At 41.3% G+C, this 16,437-nt stretch overlaps 2 protein-coding genes across 2 annotated transcripts in view; both read right to left on the bottom strand.

The window, feature by feature from the left end:
- LOC139175661 (veficolin-1-like) overlaps positions 1 to 16,437 on the bottom strand; it is a 940,898-nt gene that overhangs the window by 355,944 nt on the left and 568,517 nt on the right. The window lies entirely within an intron of this gene.
- LOC139175524 (acyl-CoA (8-3)-desaturase-like) overlaps positions 1,989 to 16,437 on the bottom strand; it is a 42,992-nt gene continuing 28,543 nt past the window's right edge. Inside the window, exons 9-14 of the mRNA XM_070766672.1 lie at positions 13,109 to 13,158; positions 9,185 to 9,282; positions 7,055 to 7,151; positions 6,111 to 6,190; positions 5,861 to 5,986; positions 1,989 to 2,248 (exon numbers count right to left, since the gene is read on the bottom strand). Coding sequence (XP_070622773.1) covers positions 2,188 to 2,248; positions 5,861 to 5,986; positions 6,111 to 6,190; positions 7,055 to 7,151; positions 9,185 to 9,282; positions 13,109 to 13,158 — 512 coding nt within the window. The 3' untranslated portion in view covers positions 1,989 to 2,187. The remainder of the gene's footprint in view (positions 2,249 to 5,860; positions 5,987 to 6,110; positions 6,191 to 7,054; positions 7,152 to 9,184; positions 9,283 to 13,108; positions 13,159 to 16,437) is intronic.

Below are 16,437 nucleotides of genomic sequence, written 5' to 3'. Positions count from 1 at the left end.
ATTGGGCAAAATATCTTCCCTTAACTTTCCAGTGAGATATTGATAGTGAGTAGTGAGAATATTCAGTTTGTATAATCAGACTGTTAAAGTTGTATTTGTTGAATTAATAATGGCACAACTGCAGTCAACTAGATTATTCTACATAAGACAGCTGGATGGAACAAACTATGTTTCCTGCTCTGCAAAATATAGCCTGCTGTTATGTTGTGAAGGGCTATGGATTGTGGTAATTGACCCACCAGATATAACTGCCTTGGATGCCTCAAATTATGAAGATGCAGGGAAAATAGCTGACTTTAAACAGGATAATGAAAAGGTTCTTAGCATAATTGGATTAACACTAAATGACCAACAGCTGGTTCATATCCATGGTGAAGAATCTGCTGCTAGGTGCTGGGACATTTTGAAAAAGATTAATGTTTGTGATAGTGTGGGTGCACACATTCATCTTACACGAAAACTGTTTAGAGCCCGTTTGCTGAGAGCTGATAGACATCATCTATCTCCAATCTACAACACAGTCCTTTCAACAGTTCCAAGAATGCTACACAGCCATTGGCATCAGTCAGATGACCCTGATGACACAGATAAACTTCCAGGTGGCCCTTAATGACTTGCTAATAGAATGTAAATGACCAGCTGTCTGCAAGGAGTATAAATCCTTCCATTTCCCACTATCCAATTAGAGGTGAAGTTTTTTGGATGAGAAGCAAAACTTCTTCAAAGAAAAAACAGAAAGTCCAATTGCCTTTTGAAAAAGCACCTTTGGGAAACTGGGAAAGTTTGTCCTAGCTTTATTGAATTGTGCTAGTTTTGAATAAATATGTAGGAATGTGCACTTAACTATTTCCGATGGTGCCACAGGAGGAGGAGATAATAGAGAATATTACAACATGTGCAGAAATAGATAAATTAACTCTGGAAATAAAAAGCAAGGAATAGTCTGAATTCTCTAAAAGCTGGGATATGTTCTATTGTTGGCTAGAAAAAAGGTTAAAGTGATTAATGTACATTCAATTAACAATTAAAAAGAGTTATTTATACACAAGTTATATGTAATAGAATGTAAGTACAGTTAGAACCGTTATATAGATTTGCTACACATTTGTCCAATTTTCTTTTAAAATGTTTTTGTTTTGTTTTGTGTGTTGTGTGTATATGTGTATTCAAATACAAATTATTCTTAACAAAAAAAATATTTCCGATTGTCCTTTTTAATAACTCTTATTTAATTTCAGTTTTTTATTTTAATTTCATTTTTGTGTTCTCAATGGATATGCAAAATGGAAATTTTATCTCTTTTTAGTCTCTTACTTTAGAGATTTATTCTTAATCCAAGGTGAATTATTCTCCCTATCATTACTTTTCAGAATAGGTTAATTTCCGTACTTGAATATCAGCAAGTTGCAAAACCCAAAAAACATTTACTCTGCACTCTCATAAAATCAGCTTCTTTTTCTGTTTTCAGCACCAACTTGGAACACACACTTCTCCTGTGTTTCCATCAGCAAAACTGCTTGCCATGCCCTCATTTCTCAGCTTGTATTTATGTTATCCTGAAAGTACAAGAAGAAGCCCCTAGCATGAAGAAAATCACTGAAATAAAGATGTGCATGGTCATCTTGGTGATATTATTTGTTTGGTGGTGCAAGATACTTTTTCATTTATCTTATTATAAATCAATTTCGGAGAATTACTAGATTCTTTTAGTATTGGAAGCCCTCGATGAGAGAATCATCAGGTAAATAATATAGAATCTCCAAAAGTTGAAAACAAAGGAGAAGAAATATGGATTGGTTTCTTACAGCATTTTGTATCTCCTGATGTAGTTTAATCTCATGTCGCAATCCAGAATCCACTGCAACAGCTATTAGTTTATATTCATGATCATTGCAAAACGGAGGTCAAGTGGGAAAAGCAGAAACAAAGCAATTCATTCAATGAAAAATAGTAAGAAATTTATTTATGATACATCAAAAGACCAGGAACCACAAAAGGAAAAAATATGTTGCTTGTAATGCTTATATTCATTAGGAAAGATGCCAAAAGTTGAACTGAGGCTCTCCAGAATTTTTTTTTCATTTATAAATTAGTTGAAGTTTTCGATGCCTGAAGCCTGTCAAGTCCATCTCAGATCGATCTTGTCTCTTCACTCTTCTTTCCTTGTTGAAGGCAGATTTTAGGATTTTATGTTTTCTGTTCAAGGTGATATGCTTTGAACCAGATTTCACCCGCAACCTTCAAGGAACTGAAAATAAAAGAAAGTAAGATTCTCTATATTGCCATGAAAGTTAAGTCCTACTTAGAAAAGGCATGACTCAGATTCAAGCAGAGAAATGAATTCAAGTGCAGTAAACTGAGGACAGAGAGAGTAGCACAAAAATCTCTCAGTGATTGTTTTTTCTCCTTTTAGGTATTTGACATGTCTTCACTGTTTTCTCTAGCTTACATTGATGCAGTATAAGGACTTATAGCATTATCATAAAGTAGCACTTTATCCAAGCACCCAAATGTCATAGTCATGGTGAGGGAGAGGGCAGAGTTTGTCTATCTTTAGGAAACCACCTGGGTGTGTAATTTCCATGCAGGCAACATGGAAATAGTTTGCCATTGCCTGTTTCTAGGTTATTCTTGTTTAACTGTCGAGCTTACACCATTTTCTTGATGGCTTCTATCAAAATACAGAAATACCTCGTCTTACGAACTTAATTGGTGCCGGGAGGAGGTTCGTAAGGTGAAAAGTTCGTAAGACGAAACATTGTTTCCCATAGGAATCAATGGGAAAGTGATTAATGCGTGCAAGCCGGCTGCCACCACCGAAGGAGGCTTGAGCCTCCCGATCCTCCCCGCCCCTTTGCCATGCATATCATCCTGGGTGAAGCACTGGGGGAGGGAGTCAGGAAGGTCCTCCTGCTCCCCCCCAGCCAAGAACACAAAGGCGGTCTGCCACTGCCCACGGAGCAATGGGAAGCTGAAGCCGGTGGCGGTTTGAGCTTCCCATTCCTCCACGCCGCTTCTTCCTCCTGGCTCAAGCGGACCGTGGCAGATCGGCTTTGTGTTTTTGGCTTCCTAACTCCTTCCCCCCCCCCCGAGCCTAAAACCCAAAGATGGTCTGCTGCTGCCCGTTTGAACCAGGAGTCATTCAGGGCGAAGTGCATAGAGGAATGGGAAGCTGAAGTCGACGGCGTTTGAGCTTCCCATTCCTCCACGCCCTGAATGCCTCCTGGCTCAAGTGGGCAGCAGCAGACCCCCTTTGGGTTTTCAGCTGGGGGGGGCAGGAGGACCTTCCTAATTCCCTCCCCCCGAGCCGAAAACCCAAAGGGGGTCTGCTGCTGCCCGCTTGAGCCAGGAGGCATTCAGGGCGAAGTGCGTGGAGGGTTTGGCATTTGGGTTCAGGAGGCTGCTGGAAAGCCTCCCGGCTGTTTTTAAAAGTGGCAGCCAGGCTTCGGGGCTTCCCAGCATGCCTTATGGCTCAAGCGGGCAGCAGCAGACCCCCTTTGGGTTTTCGGCTCGGGGGGAGGGAGTTAGGAAGGTCCTCCGGTTCCGTCCGAGCCGAAAACCCAAAGGGGGTCTGCTGCTGCCCACTTGAGCCATGAGGCATGCTGGGAAGCCCCGCAGTCCGGCTGTCACTTTTTAAAACAGCCGGGAGGCTTCCCAGCAGCCTCCTGAACCCAAACGCCAAACCCTCCACGCACTTCGCTCTGAATGCCTCCTGGCTCAAGCGGGCAGCAGCAGACCCCCTTTGGGTTTTCGGCTCGGGGGGAGGGGATTAGGAAGGTCCTCCTGCCCCCCCAGCCGAAAACCCAAAGGGGGTCTGCTGCTGCCCGCTTGAGCAGGAGACATTCAGGGCGAAGTGCATAGAGGAATGGGAAGCTGAAGTCGCCGGTGTTTGAGATTCCCATTCCTCCACGCCCTGAATGCCTCCTGGTTCAAGCGGGTGGCAGCAGACCCCCTTTGGGTTTTCGGCTCGGGGGGGGTGCAGGAGGACCTTCCTAACTCCCTCCCCCCCAGCCGAAAACCCAAAGGCGGTCTGCTGCCGCCTGCTTGAACCAGGAGGCATTCAGGGTGAAGTGCATAGAGGAATGGGAAGCTGAAGTCGCCGGCGTTTGAGCTTCCCATTCCTCCACGCCCTGAATGCCTCCTGGCTCAAGCGGGCGGCAGCAGACCGCCTTTGGGTTTTTGGCTCAGGGGGGTGCAGGAGGACCTTCCTAACTCCCTCCCCCCCCAGCCAAAAACCCAAAGGCGGTCTGCCGCCGCCAGCTTGAGCCAGGAGGCATTCAGGGCGAAGTGCGTGGAGGGTTTGGCATTTGGCGTTTGGGTTAAGGAGGCTGCTGGGAAGCCTCCCGGCTGTTTTAAAAAGTGACAGCTGGGCTGCGGGGCTTCCCAGCAGCTTCCCGAACCCTGAACTTTTGCCAAACTTCCGGCTTCGGGAGGCTGCTGGGAAGCCCCGCCGCCCGGCTGTCACCTTTTAAAACAGCCAGGGGGTTTCTCGGAGGCCTCCCAACGCCGAACCCGGAAGTTCGGGTTTGGTGTTTGTTCTGTCTGGGTCCCCCCAAAAAGAGTATCCAGACACACTGGTAAAAAGCAAAGGCAGTTTATATACTGGAAAGCAAACACAGGTAACAAAAACTGTTCTTACAGACAGGAACACGATGAAGCTTCACAGAGGTTTCACGAAGGCCAGGCAATAAAACAGAATTCTTGCTGGCAAAAACAACACTGGAGATAATAAAACCCACGCCTCCCCCAAATCTTTCAGCCTTCTAGGCCACAAGCCAAGATCAGAGATGCCAAGAATCGAAGCAAGGTCACAGGACTCCCAATTGATAACTCTCCACAAGACTGTAAGGGCGGGCCTGCCTTTTCAACCCTGCTGAGGAGAACCATACCCAAACCCAGCTGTTGCCAATTCAGGGATGGAAATACCTTTCTAATTGGCCCCTTCTTTGAGCTGCACGTCTCTGCCTCATGTCTATTATAGCCTGTGCGTCTTCATCCAATGAATCCAGGCTACTAGCTGGGGAGAGGCCCCCCGGGGGTCTCAGGCTGCTCTCCCTCCTCCTCTTCCTGACGTTCCTCTCCCTCGTCTGCCTGGTCCTCCCCCTCCTGGTCACTGTCCTCCTCCTCTGGGCATGGATCCGGCAGAGCTCCAGTCGGTCTCTGAGGAGCCTCAGGCTGAATCACAACAGCGTTTGGGTTTAGTAAGACACTGGGAAGCCCCCCGGCTGTTTTAAAAGGTGACAGCCGGGCGGCGGGGCTTCTTGGCAGTGGCGGAGGCGGGGTTCATAAGAAGAAAAACATTCGCAAGAAGAGGCAAATTTTTTCTGAACCCCTGGTTCGTATCTCGGGTTGTTCATAAGATGAGGGGTTCATATCATGAGGTACCACTGTATTACCAATTTAGATGCTGCTTAGCTTTTTTATGATCACTCAAGTACAGCTGGGTGCTGTCACCTGTGAAAGGCTCTTTGGTGTTAACTGATAATTGATTATTTCATACTTATTAATTTTATGAAAAATGCATATGATAGAACACATGCTTAATGCATTTATCTCTTTCTGATACTAGGCATGCTTGGTTTTCGTAAAGGATCTACATCCAAAATCTTTATCCCCATTAACACTTTCATACTTTGCACACTCAATCTCTTTTAGTGCCTCTACCCAATGGACAATGTTCAGTTGACATATTTACATGTATATAAGTATGTTTACATCATTGCATGTTTCTTCTACTCTTGAGAGCAAGCTATGCAGATCCTTCATTTGATTTGCTGTTTGGCTAACCTTTATATATTGAATGTTTCCTACATCCCCAACTCCTCTTCTGACCTGATAGTCTTTACAGTCTGATACTTACTGCACAATGTCAGCAAAGGCAGAGAAGAGATGTTTTGAATGATAATCAATACCATGTTTGGCACACATGGATTTCACCAAAGGAGCCACCTTCCAAAAGTTGTGCCGAGGCATCGTTGGGAAGAGACTATAGGCAGAAAGAAAGGCAAAAAAGTTGTGATCCTTTACCATCTTTTTGTCTTATTCAAACTATGAAGCAGCTTCTCACTGATAGCTTAAAATCTGTCTTATTGCCTCAAATCGGTACTCACTGGTGCTCAATTTGAAAATTCAGATGCCCTGTTACCCAGTCATTGAAAAAAGATTGATTCACATTGCATGTTGCCTGAAGCTGGGAGAAGAGAGAGAGACAGGTTTTATTCTAGACATACTCTGAATAAAGGAAGAACAAGCAAATGTCCATATTTAAATATTTCTTGATGATTTATATTTATATTCATGCTGGCTTGTATGTATTCATTGGTATATAATTAGTATTTCTAGACAAATTTTGGATATGGATTTTAAATAAGGATTTTGGATATGGATTAAGCAAATTAAAATATATTACCCTAATAGAAGAGTACTATAGAGTACCAAATATTGATTTGGTATCAAATCTGATCATCACCAGTATAGTTTTGAAAATACAGAGAATTAAAATGTAATTCTAATATATTTGTTTTTTATTTTCTTTTAGACAGTTACTTTCAAATCTTCCCCTTACTCATTCCAGACTGAACCAAGTTGTCTAGTATGATCTGAACTCAAAGGCCTCCTTTTCTTTAAAGGAATGTCCTGATCTGGATAAAAACATGATGCTGGGAATGGAAAGAGAATTGATTCCTGCACTGTCTGGTTTCTCCTTCTGTTGGTACTATTATCTTAAAATGAGGCCAAAAGATATTGGTTCCACTCATCTCATTTCCATTTTTATAAAGTCCAAACAAAAGTGAGGGCAATCATAATCTGTAAGAAAAGTCATGATATTTCTAAACACACTTCAAACTTTTCTATGATAAGAAAAGCACTGTAAAAGAAATAATAAAAAATAACTTTCAAAAGGCAATTCAGTTTTCACATATGGAAATTATAGTTGATCCTGGGGTAATTGGATTATTATGGGTCTATGAATTATTGTCATTTAATAAAATTACACAGACAAGCTAAAGTTTAATCATTTACATATATCAATTTTATCGTTGAGTTCTGTTACCTGTGTAGAAAACCAATCCAGGTTTTTATCATGATCAATGTGCATAGGAATATGATTCATCTGCGATATCCATGTAAATATAATACTCTCAAGAACACTGAGAGACAGAAATGAGGCAAAGTCAGGCAAATGAGGCAAAGCGAAACTATATCTACACAAATAAGTCACTAAATAGAATAGTGGGACAAATTTATTGGTTTGTTTGTTAGGCTTAGAATGCAAGTCATTTACGAGACCTAATGATGTTTTTCTATGGAAACCAATACATTTCTAACACTCCCCCAGTGACAATGACTCAGATTCAAACCAAAGATCAGAACCACCAATCTTTCTGAGTTAGGCAACAAATTTGGAAGGTTGACCAGATACCATGGAAACTGATCCCAAGTGGAAACTATAGAGTGGCTTGGCTATATCCCACATAGCTACCTAATGGAAAATGATGACATATGACACTCTTAAAAGAAGGCAAATTGGTGAGGTTGTTCTTACAACTCCCTCCAGCCGTTCACAATACCCTTTATCGTTTTTAAATGACTGTATAAATTCAATTCAAAGAAATAAAAGAGACTAGAAAGAATAGAAAGTGCAAGAAAAGTAAGAATGTGATAAAGAGAAAAGAAATACATAAAGAGGTCACTTCCAACCTTCATCACAAAGTATAAGTAAATTTAATAACTCTTTACCCTTTGTAAAATTACAAACATGTATCTCTTCATTCCATGCCTACCACTTCCACAGCCCAGTTCCAAACAGCTCAAGGCCTGGATGGGGACTCCTGCTTTAGCTCATTCTAATATTACAATAAAATGTTATTTATTTTTGTCTTATAACACAAAATTATTCAAGGTTTTAACAAACAACATTTTAAATTCCAGCTGGAAAAAAAAATCCAGCTCATTTGTATTTCATTTTTCAAATTTAAAACCTTGGCCAGGTTTGGGGTGGTTTTTTTGAAGATCCAGTGCAACTTCCTTTTCTAAATTATTCTCTTAACCTGTCAGTTATAAATCTATTTTCAATATTGCCTCCAGCTTGCCAAATTTGTTTTGAAAATGGCATTTCTTCAATAGCTTCCTTTGAATATAGTCTCTTCGTTAAAATACAATCCTTGCTGATATTATTGATATTATTGCTACTAGTTTCTAATTCAGTTCTCCTTCAGTATTTTTATTGTCATAACATTTTGTACTATCTTGCAGGCCTTTATATCTTTTCTCTACTTAAAATCTTAAGTCCCTCTTGTGTTGAGCTTTTGAAATCATGAAATTATTTATCTATGCTATGTTCTGTAAAACAAAAACAGGATCTATTTCCCATAAGAAATAGTTTGTACTTACTTTATAATTAATTCCATAATATTATTGTAAAAGTTATAATATTCCAATTTTATCTAGACCTTTAGTCCATCTGTAACTTTCTAAGATCAAAATCATTTTAACTTTTAGCTGCTTGTTTTAGATTCTTTAAATTGTTGAGCTTACAATTAAAACTTTCTTCTATTTAGGATGAAAGGCTAATTTATCTGGCATTTTCAAACTTATAATAGTTTAGAATTAGTTAATCAGCAATTTCTGAAAATGATTAGAAAGTACTGTTTGCAAACTTAGTATCCTTTGAAAATCTCTGCTGTTTATTGGGAGAAAGTTGGCTGATCCCTATTGTCTCCCTATGTTCAAATCTGTGGAAAATGACTGCCCTTAGATGCAGGCAATTCTATATGGCAGTTACACCTGAGAACTGCTGTAATTCATGGAGTTACATCAAAGTGGCACTTCATCTCAGATTCAGTCAAAATAAAGAATCTCTTTCATGCTTTGCATGTATGTGGTGGTTGAATCACATATGCAGATTGTGAAATGATGTATGCTGCAGTCAATAAGTGGTGAGTGCATGTGCATCAGTCCTCAATGAGTTTGGGTGTCCTAAAAATGAAGGGGATTTTGGGAGATAAGTTCAGAACAGCCTTCCATAGCCTGGATGCTCAACTCAACTCCCAGAATTCCTCAGCCAACAAAGCCATTACTGCCAGTGGTAGAGTTGAAGTGGACAAGTTTGGAAAAGGATAATCTAGAGAAGAGTCAGGGTCTGTGAAGGAATAGTGAAAATAGTACATATGATAAACAGTACATCACAAGAACGAAGAATCCCAAAACACCCTTGAATCCCAATATGGGGTTGAAGGCAATAAAGAATCGGACAAAATATGCCAGAGTCCATGCCATCTCCTGTAAAAGAGAAAAAAAAGGAATTAGCATTAGAATAGCATCTTTCCTTACTCCAAGTACAAACCCTACATGGAATCTTATTGAGGACCAGATGTATATCTTCTGGAAGCTCAATTTGAGGCCCATTTTGACAGAACTATTTCCTATTCTGGCTACTTAAACAGATTATCATGCTGCCTTGATTGCATCAGCGGAATCCCACCCAGCTGCCATTTTTAGGGTGACCCGCTCCCTTCTAAATCAGAGGGGGGTTGGGGAGCCCTTGCAGGGTAGTGCCAAGGATTTCAATAATTTTTTGCTGATAAAATCGCTCAGATCCGGATGAGACTTGACCCAGATTGGATTGCAGTGTTGGCTGACAACGAGTCAGTTGAGGTGTATGGGAGGAGTTTGACCTGGTGACACCTGATGAAGTGGACACGGCCATTGGAACTGTGAGTTCCACCACCTGTTTGCAGCACCCGTGTCCCCCTTGGCTGGTTTTGGCCAGCAGGGAGGTGACATGGAGCTGGGTCCAGGAGATTGTCAATGCTTCTCTGAGGGGGGGGGGGTTCTTTCTGGCTCCCTACAAGGAGGCATTTGTGCACCCCCTCCTCAAGAAGCCTTCCCTGGACCCAGTCGTACTTAATAAGATCTGAAGTTTACGAACACTTTTCAAAGGTAGCCCCATGGTGTCACTCCAGCTCCAGCGGTCCTTGGAAGAAGCCAATTATCTAGGCCCTCAGCAGTCAGGATTCAGGCCTTGCTACAGCACAGAAATTGTTTTGGTCATGCTGATGGATGATCTCTTGTGGGCCCGGGGTAGGGTTTATCCTCTATTCTGGTGCTTCTTGACCTCTCAGCGGCTTTCGATACCATCAACCATGGTATCCTTCTATGCCGGCTGGAGGGGTTGGGAGGCACTGTTCTTCAGTGGTTTTCCTCCTACCTCTCCGATCGGTCGCAGTCGGTGTTAGTGGGGGGTCAGAGGTCGACCTCTAGGTCTCTCCCTTGTGGGGGCCTCAGGGGTCGGTCCTCTCCCCCCTGCTGTTTAGTATCTACATGAAATCATTGGGTGAGATCATCCAAGGACATGGGGTGAGGTACCATCAGTATGCTGATGACACCCAGTTGTACATCTCCACCCGATGTCCACTCGGCGAAGCAATGGAAGTGATGTGCCAGTGCCTGGATGTTGTTAGGATCTGAGCCAACAGGCCATTATAAAAGCATATGCAGCCAAGTAAAAGCAGAATGTCTCAACTACCACAGCAAACAACAGGAAAACCTCCTACACACCAAATCTAATCAAGCCTTCTACAACTTTGTCAACAACAAACTTAAGAACTCTACATCTATCCCACCTCTCAAAGGACCCAACAACAAATACCACGATGATTCATCCAAAGATAACCTCCTCAACTCATTCTTTGGCTCTTCTCTTTGTTAATAGTAACGGCTCATCCCCCAATTTCATCAATCGCACCTAAAACTCTCTCAATGACCTAACCCTTTACTGAAGACCAAGTTGAAAAAGCATTACATGACCTTAAACCTTCTCTATCAGTTGGACCAAACGGTCTATGTGCATACTTCCTAAAAAAGCTCTCTTCTGCTATAGCTGAACCACTAAGCATAATTTCCAAAAACATGCTTCAGAACCAGCACACTTCCTAAGCTATGGTCAAAAGCAATGGTCATCCCCACTTTCAAAGAAGGAGACCCCTCTCTTGTCAATAACTACAGACCGATATCACAATGCTGCGTCCCATGCAAAGTCATGGAATCAATTATAAATCAATCACTTACCCTCCACCTTGAAACTAATAATCTGCTCTCTAACAAACAATTTGGATTCAGAAAAAAACTATCCTGCAATCTACAGCTTCTCCACTGCAAAAACATATGGACTACTCATCTTGATCAAGGAAAATCTATAGATGCAATTTATATTGACTTCTCCAAAGCCTTTGATTTAGTGGTCCACAACAAACTACTCCTAAAACTCAAATCCTATGGCATCTCAGGATCTCTCCACAGCTGGATTACAGCATTCCTGTCAAACAGACAACAAGTGGTTAAAATAGGAAGCACCATATCTATCCCTGCCCCTGATAAAAGCGGTGTCCCCCAAGGTAGTGTACTGGGACCAACGCTTTTCATTCTCTATATCAATGACCTTTGCGAGCTCATCATAAGCAACTGTGTTCTCTTCGCAGATTATGTAAAACTCTTCAACACCACCAATAACACAACTACTCTCCAAAAAGATCTAGACTCTGTTTCTGAGTGGTCTAACACATGGCAACTCCAAATCTCAACTAGCAAATGCTCTGTCCTACACATTGGGAAAAAGAATCTGAACTCCAAATACAAACTGAATAATCAAATTATCACAAATAACCCGCACTCGGTTAAGGACCTCAGAGTATTAATAACAAAAGACCTAAGTGCCAAAGCCCACTGCAACAACATTGCCAAGAAGGCTTCAAGAGTTGTTAATCTAATCCTACATAGCTTCTGTTCTGGCAATCTCACACCACTTACCAGATCTTACAAAACTTTCGTCAGATCCATCCTAGAATACAGCTCATCTGTTTGGAACCCATACTGCATCTCAGACATTAACACCCTCGAAAATGTCCAAAGATACTTCACTAGAAGAGCCCTGCACTCCTCTACCCAAAACAGAGTACCCTATGAAACTAGACTTACAATCCTGGGTCTAGAAAGCTTAGAACTATGATGCCTTAAACATGATCTAAGTATTGCCCACAAGATCATATGATGCAATGTCCTGCCTGTCAATGACTACTTCAGCTTCAACCACAACAACACAAGAGCACATAACAGATTCAAGCTCAATATTAATTGATCCAAACTTGACTGTAAAAAATACAACTTTAGTAATAGAATTGTTGAAGCATGGAACTCATTACCGGACACCATAGTATCATCCCCTAACCCCCAACATTTTACCCTTAGTCTGTCCACGGTTGACCTCTCCAGATTCCTAAGTGATCAGTAAGGGATGTGCATGTGCACTAGAGTGCTTTCTGACCCCGGTCCTATTGTCTCTCCTATATCCCATACATATTCTAATCCTGTTAATACATGGTACTCACCAGTATTTGGGGTTGCCATGTATGTAAACTACCAATTGTAGTTTGTACCTTTATAGATGCAATATACCTTTAAGGACTTTGATTCGCCACAAGAGGGCACCAGCACTCTCTCCCGATGATGATGCTGGAGAGCTCATTCATTCTTTGCCTTTACTTGTGGGAGAGTATATTCTGCTTCGTACTGCTATGTGTGGTTTGTTGTTTATTTCTGCTTTGTGCTTGCAAATATTTATATATGTAAATAATACTTGTTTAGCATACTAGGTCTGTGTCGTTACTGGCTATATCACCCAGCCACACTCTTACCTTAAACTCTGCTCTGTGCGTGTCGAAGGTCTCGCAGCCTAGCTGTACTATATCTTTTCTTCTATTCTCTCATTGATATATTTTATTCCTATATTCTCTCTTCTCTTCTTTCTCTAATATACTTTCCTCAAAGGTGTCCTCTATTACCTTCATTGTGCATTACTGTGTATTGGACAAAATAAATAAATAAATAAATAAATAAATAAATAAATAAATAAAATGAAGGGGTGGGGGCAGGTGGTAATGAAGATGAGTTTGTAGCACCAAGGGGGCAGTGGACTGAAAAGGTTTGGGAAACACTGTTCTAGCCCTTTCATGCTCTCTTAAGGAAATACATTTCTAAATCTAGAAACTTACCATGGAGGGGTGGGAATCTCACTATTTTAATATTTGAGACGGATTGTGTGTGTACTCACCCTCCAGAGTTTGCGTTGGACTATAAAGTAAAATGAGTAAACTTGAAAAACTGGCATTACAATCAGTGGCAATGCTGTAGAAGGAAACAAGATGCATATAGCCATTAACCATCCTTTCTAAACATAAAAGAAGCATCAACCACACATCTCATCATCAAAAATAAATCAACCCTAAACTTGTACATGACAGACACTGCTTGAATTGTGCCACACAAACAATCTGTGTTGGCTCCATTAGAACCAATTTACTAAAATACACTTGAATGAGCTAAAGGAAGTTGTTATTCCTTGTGATAAGTGGACAATACTATCTTAATCTATTCAGGTTTATTTAAAAGAAAGCCCAGATAAATCCAGTGAGATCAGCTTTCAAGTGTTTATGTATTCATTTATAAAAGGCAACCTTGTAATACAGAACTCTGGGTGACTTACAACAATGCAAAACCTAAAACTAGAGCTAGGGTAAGCTATTAGTATACATACTGTAAATAGAACAAACCCCACTACTTTCTAGCACTGATGATGTTACCTAATTGGGTAATGAAATGTCTACAAGAAAACTGCCCACCTCAGGGAGCACCAAGTAACCCACAATTCCACCTTGAGCTACAAACATTCTCATCCATTGGAATCACCTGAATAAAAGGAATTTTTCCTTCAAAAGAGAGGAGGGGTTAATAGTTCAGAGGAAAAGCAGCATACAGGAAGAACAAGGAAAGTTGCCTAATATACCTAAGACAGGGCAGGAGCAAAGAGAACAGTGAACAGAAACCGTGTTACGGGGTGAGATGATTCTTTTTTCTTTACAAATTACTCCAAGGATTAAAACAATCCTAGAGAAGAGACCCTAAAAGTACAGTATAACCGTTTAAGCTGCAGAATAAAATATTTTTAGAGAAGTAAGTTGAGAGCGCCATCTACTGGCAAAAGGAAAAGTGACTCCTAGACTCCTGGAACTTTGATATTTTGGTGGCTGTGATTTCTAGCTGTTTAATTGTGTTATGCTTATCACAGGTAAGAGAAAGACATTTTATAAAAGAGATGCCGGAAAGCTAGAATAAAAGGATAAAACCACATAGTAGACTTAAAGACTTGGAAAATATCTTGCACTATATCAGAGTATCGAGTAAATGTTGGAATTGGCCCATTTAAGCAATTGACCTGGTTTTGAAAGAAGTGGAGATTGAATGAAACAAACATCTGCTGGAAATAAGGCAACATGGAAATTTGAGGGGAGAGCTCCATTTAATAAACATGCTTCTAGGACACTGATGGCAAACCTATGGCACACAGAGCCATATCTGAGGGCACACATGCACGCTCTGGCTGTCTGGTTTTTGGAGTCCTTTTCAGCCATTTTTGTTCTCCCCAAGGTTCAGGAAAGCCTTGGGATGGCAAAAAAAACCCAGCCCAATGGGCCAACCGGAAGTTCAGAAACAAATTTCAGGTTGGCCTATTTTTCATCATCCCCAGGGCTCAGAAAGTTTCGTGAACCCTGGGGAGGATGAAAAACAGCCCAACAGGCCTACCGGAAGTACGGAGGCTGCAGTGAGGCCTGTGCGCATGTGCAGGGGGAGCAGGGGGTAGTTGTGCACGTGAGTAGGGGGAGGGCATTGCATTGGGGGTGGGCATGTGGGCCTAAAAGGGTTTGCCATTACTGTTCTAGGGTTTTGGACTCTGAATTTGATTGAGGCATGATTGATTATTCTACTTTTATCACTATTATTACTGGAGTTGGAGGAAAAGCTGTGGAAATGAAAAGATTTCTTAATGAGATGACTTTGTTGTTCCAAAATAATATGAATTTAGTCCATGGTATGGATCAGAAAATGGAAAACATTTGCAAAGACCAATGAACTGGTGGAAACAACAGAAAGATTGGATGAAATGGACCATTTAAGCTAACAGTGGAACATGATCAGGGAAAAATATGGATCAGGTAAATCGGCAAATAACATAACAGAATAGGACCAGATAAAGGCTAAGCAAAAGGAGCAGAAAGAACAGATGGATTGGCTACATCAACAACTGAATCAAAGACTTGAGCAAAAAATAGGATTGACAAATAAGCTGACAAAGAAAGAAAGACCAAAGAAAATAAAACACACAAATCAACAATTGGAGACACAAGAAGATAACTTTGATAAGGAGATTGGGATATTATTATTATTATTATTATTATTATTATTATTATTATTATTATTATTATTATTATGTCAGTACAACACAGCAAACGAGATCACTATGCTGGATTTCGTATTTCATCACCAGTCGGGCACTTCCCAAGCACCTAGGACTGCGTGATGTAGCGGCGAATTATGTTTGCCGATCCCAGTAAAGCGGCCTTTTGCAATTGACAGATGGAGATTTTGTCAATTCCAATGGTTTTCAAATGTCCTCTGAGATCCTTTGGTAATGCGCCCAGCGTGCCAAGTACCACTGGGACCATTTTCACTGGCTTATGCCAGAGTCATTGCAGCTCGATTTTTAGATCTTCGTATTTCACTAATTTCTCTAGCTGCTTCTCCTCAATTCTGCTGTCTCCTGGGATTGCGATACTTTCTTTTTCTCCACGATCACAATGTCTGGTGTGTTATGCTTCAGAATTCGGTCAGTCTGAAGTCGGAAGTCCCACAGTAGTTTTGCTTGCTCATTTTCGACCACTTTTTCGGGCTTATGATCCCACCAGTTGTTTGCCACTGGCAAATGGTAGTTCCGGCACAAGTTCCAGTGGATCATCTGTGCCACAGCATCATGTCTATGCTTGTAGTCAGTCTGTGCGATCTTTTTGCAGCAGCTGGGTATGTGATCAATTGTTTCATCTGTTTCTTTACAGAGTCTGCACCTTGGATCGTCTGTTGATTTTTCAATTTTGGCTTTGACAGCATTTGTTCTAATGGCCTATTCTTGTGCCGCCACTTTTAGTCCTTCTGTCTCCTTTTTGAGTGTTCCACTTGTAAGCCATGACCAGGTCTTTTCTTTATACACTTTGCCTTCAATCTTCTCCAAGAACTGTCCATGCAATGCTTTGTTCCACCAACTGTCCATACGACATTGAGGTACATTTTTTCTGTAGTGGTCCTTAGTTTGCTTCACTTTGAGAAGCTTCCTATTGTTGACCTCCATCAACACTGGCTCTTTGTTCCCCTTCACATAGTCAGCTAATGCATGCTTCTCTTCTTCTACTGTCTGCTTCACTTGCAAAAGTCCTCTGCTGCCTATTTTCCTTGGTAAATACAGCCTGTCAACGTCACTGCGGGAGTGTAGTGCATGATGGATCGTCATTAATTTTCTGGTTTTCCTGTCCAGGTTGTCCAGCTCTGCTTGAG

Source organism: Erythrolamprus reginae, chromosome 1 (assembly GCF_031021105.1).
Source record: "Erythrolamprus reginae isolate rEryReg1 chromosome 1, rEryReg1.hap1, whole genome shotgun sequence".
In the NCBI taxonomy this organism is placed as follows: Eukaryota; Metazoa; Chordata; class Lepidosauria; order Squamata; family Dipsadidae; genus Erythrolamprus; species Erythrolamprus reginae.
Note: the sequence above shows the minus strand (reverse complement) of the source record. Positions and strands in the feature narration are given on the sequence as shown.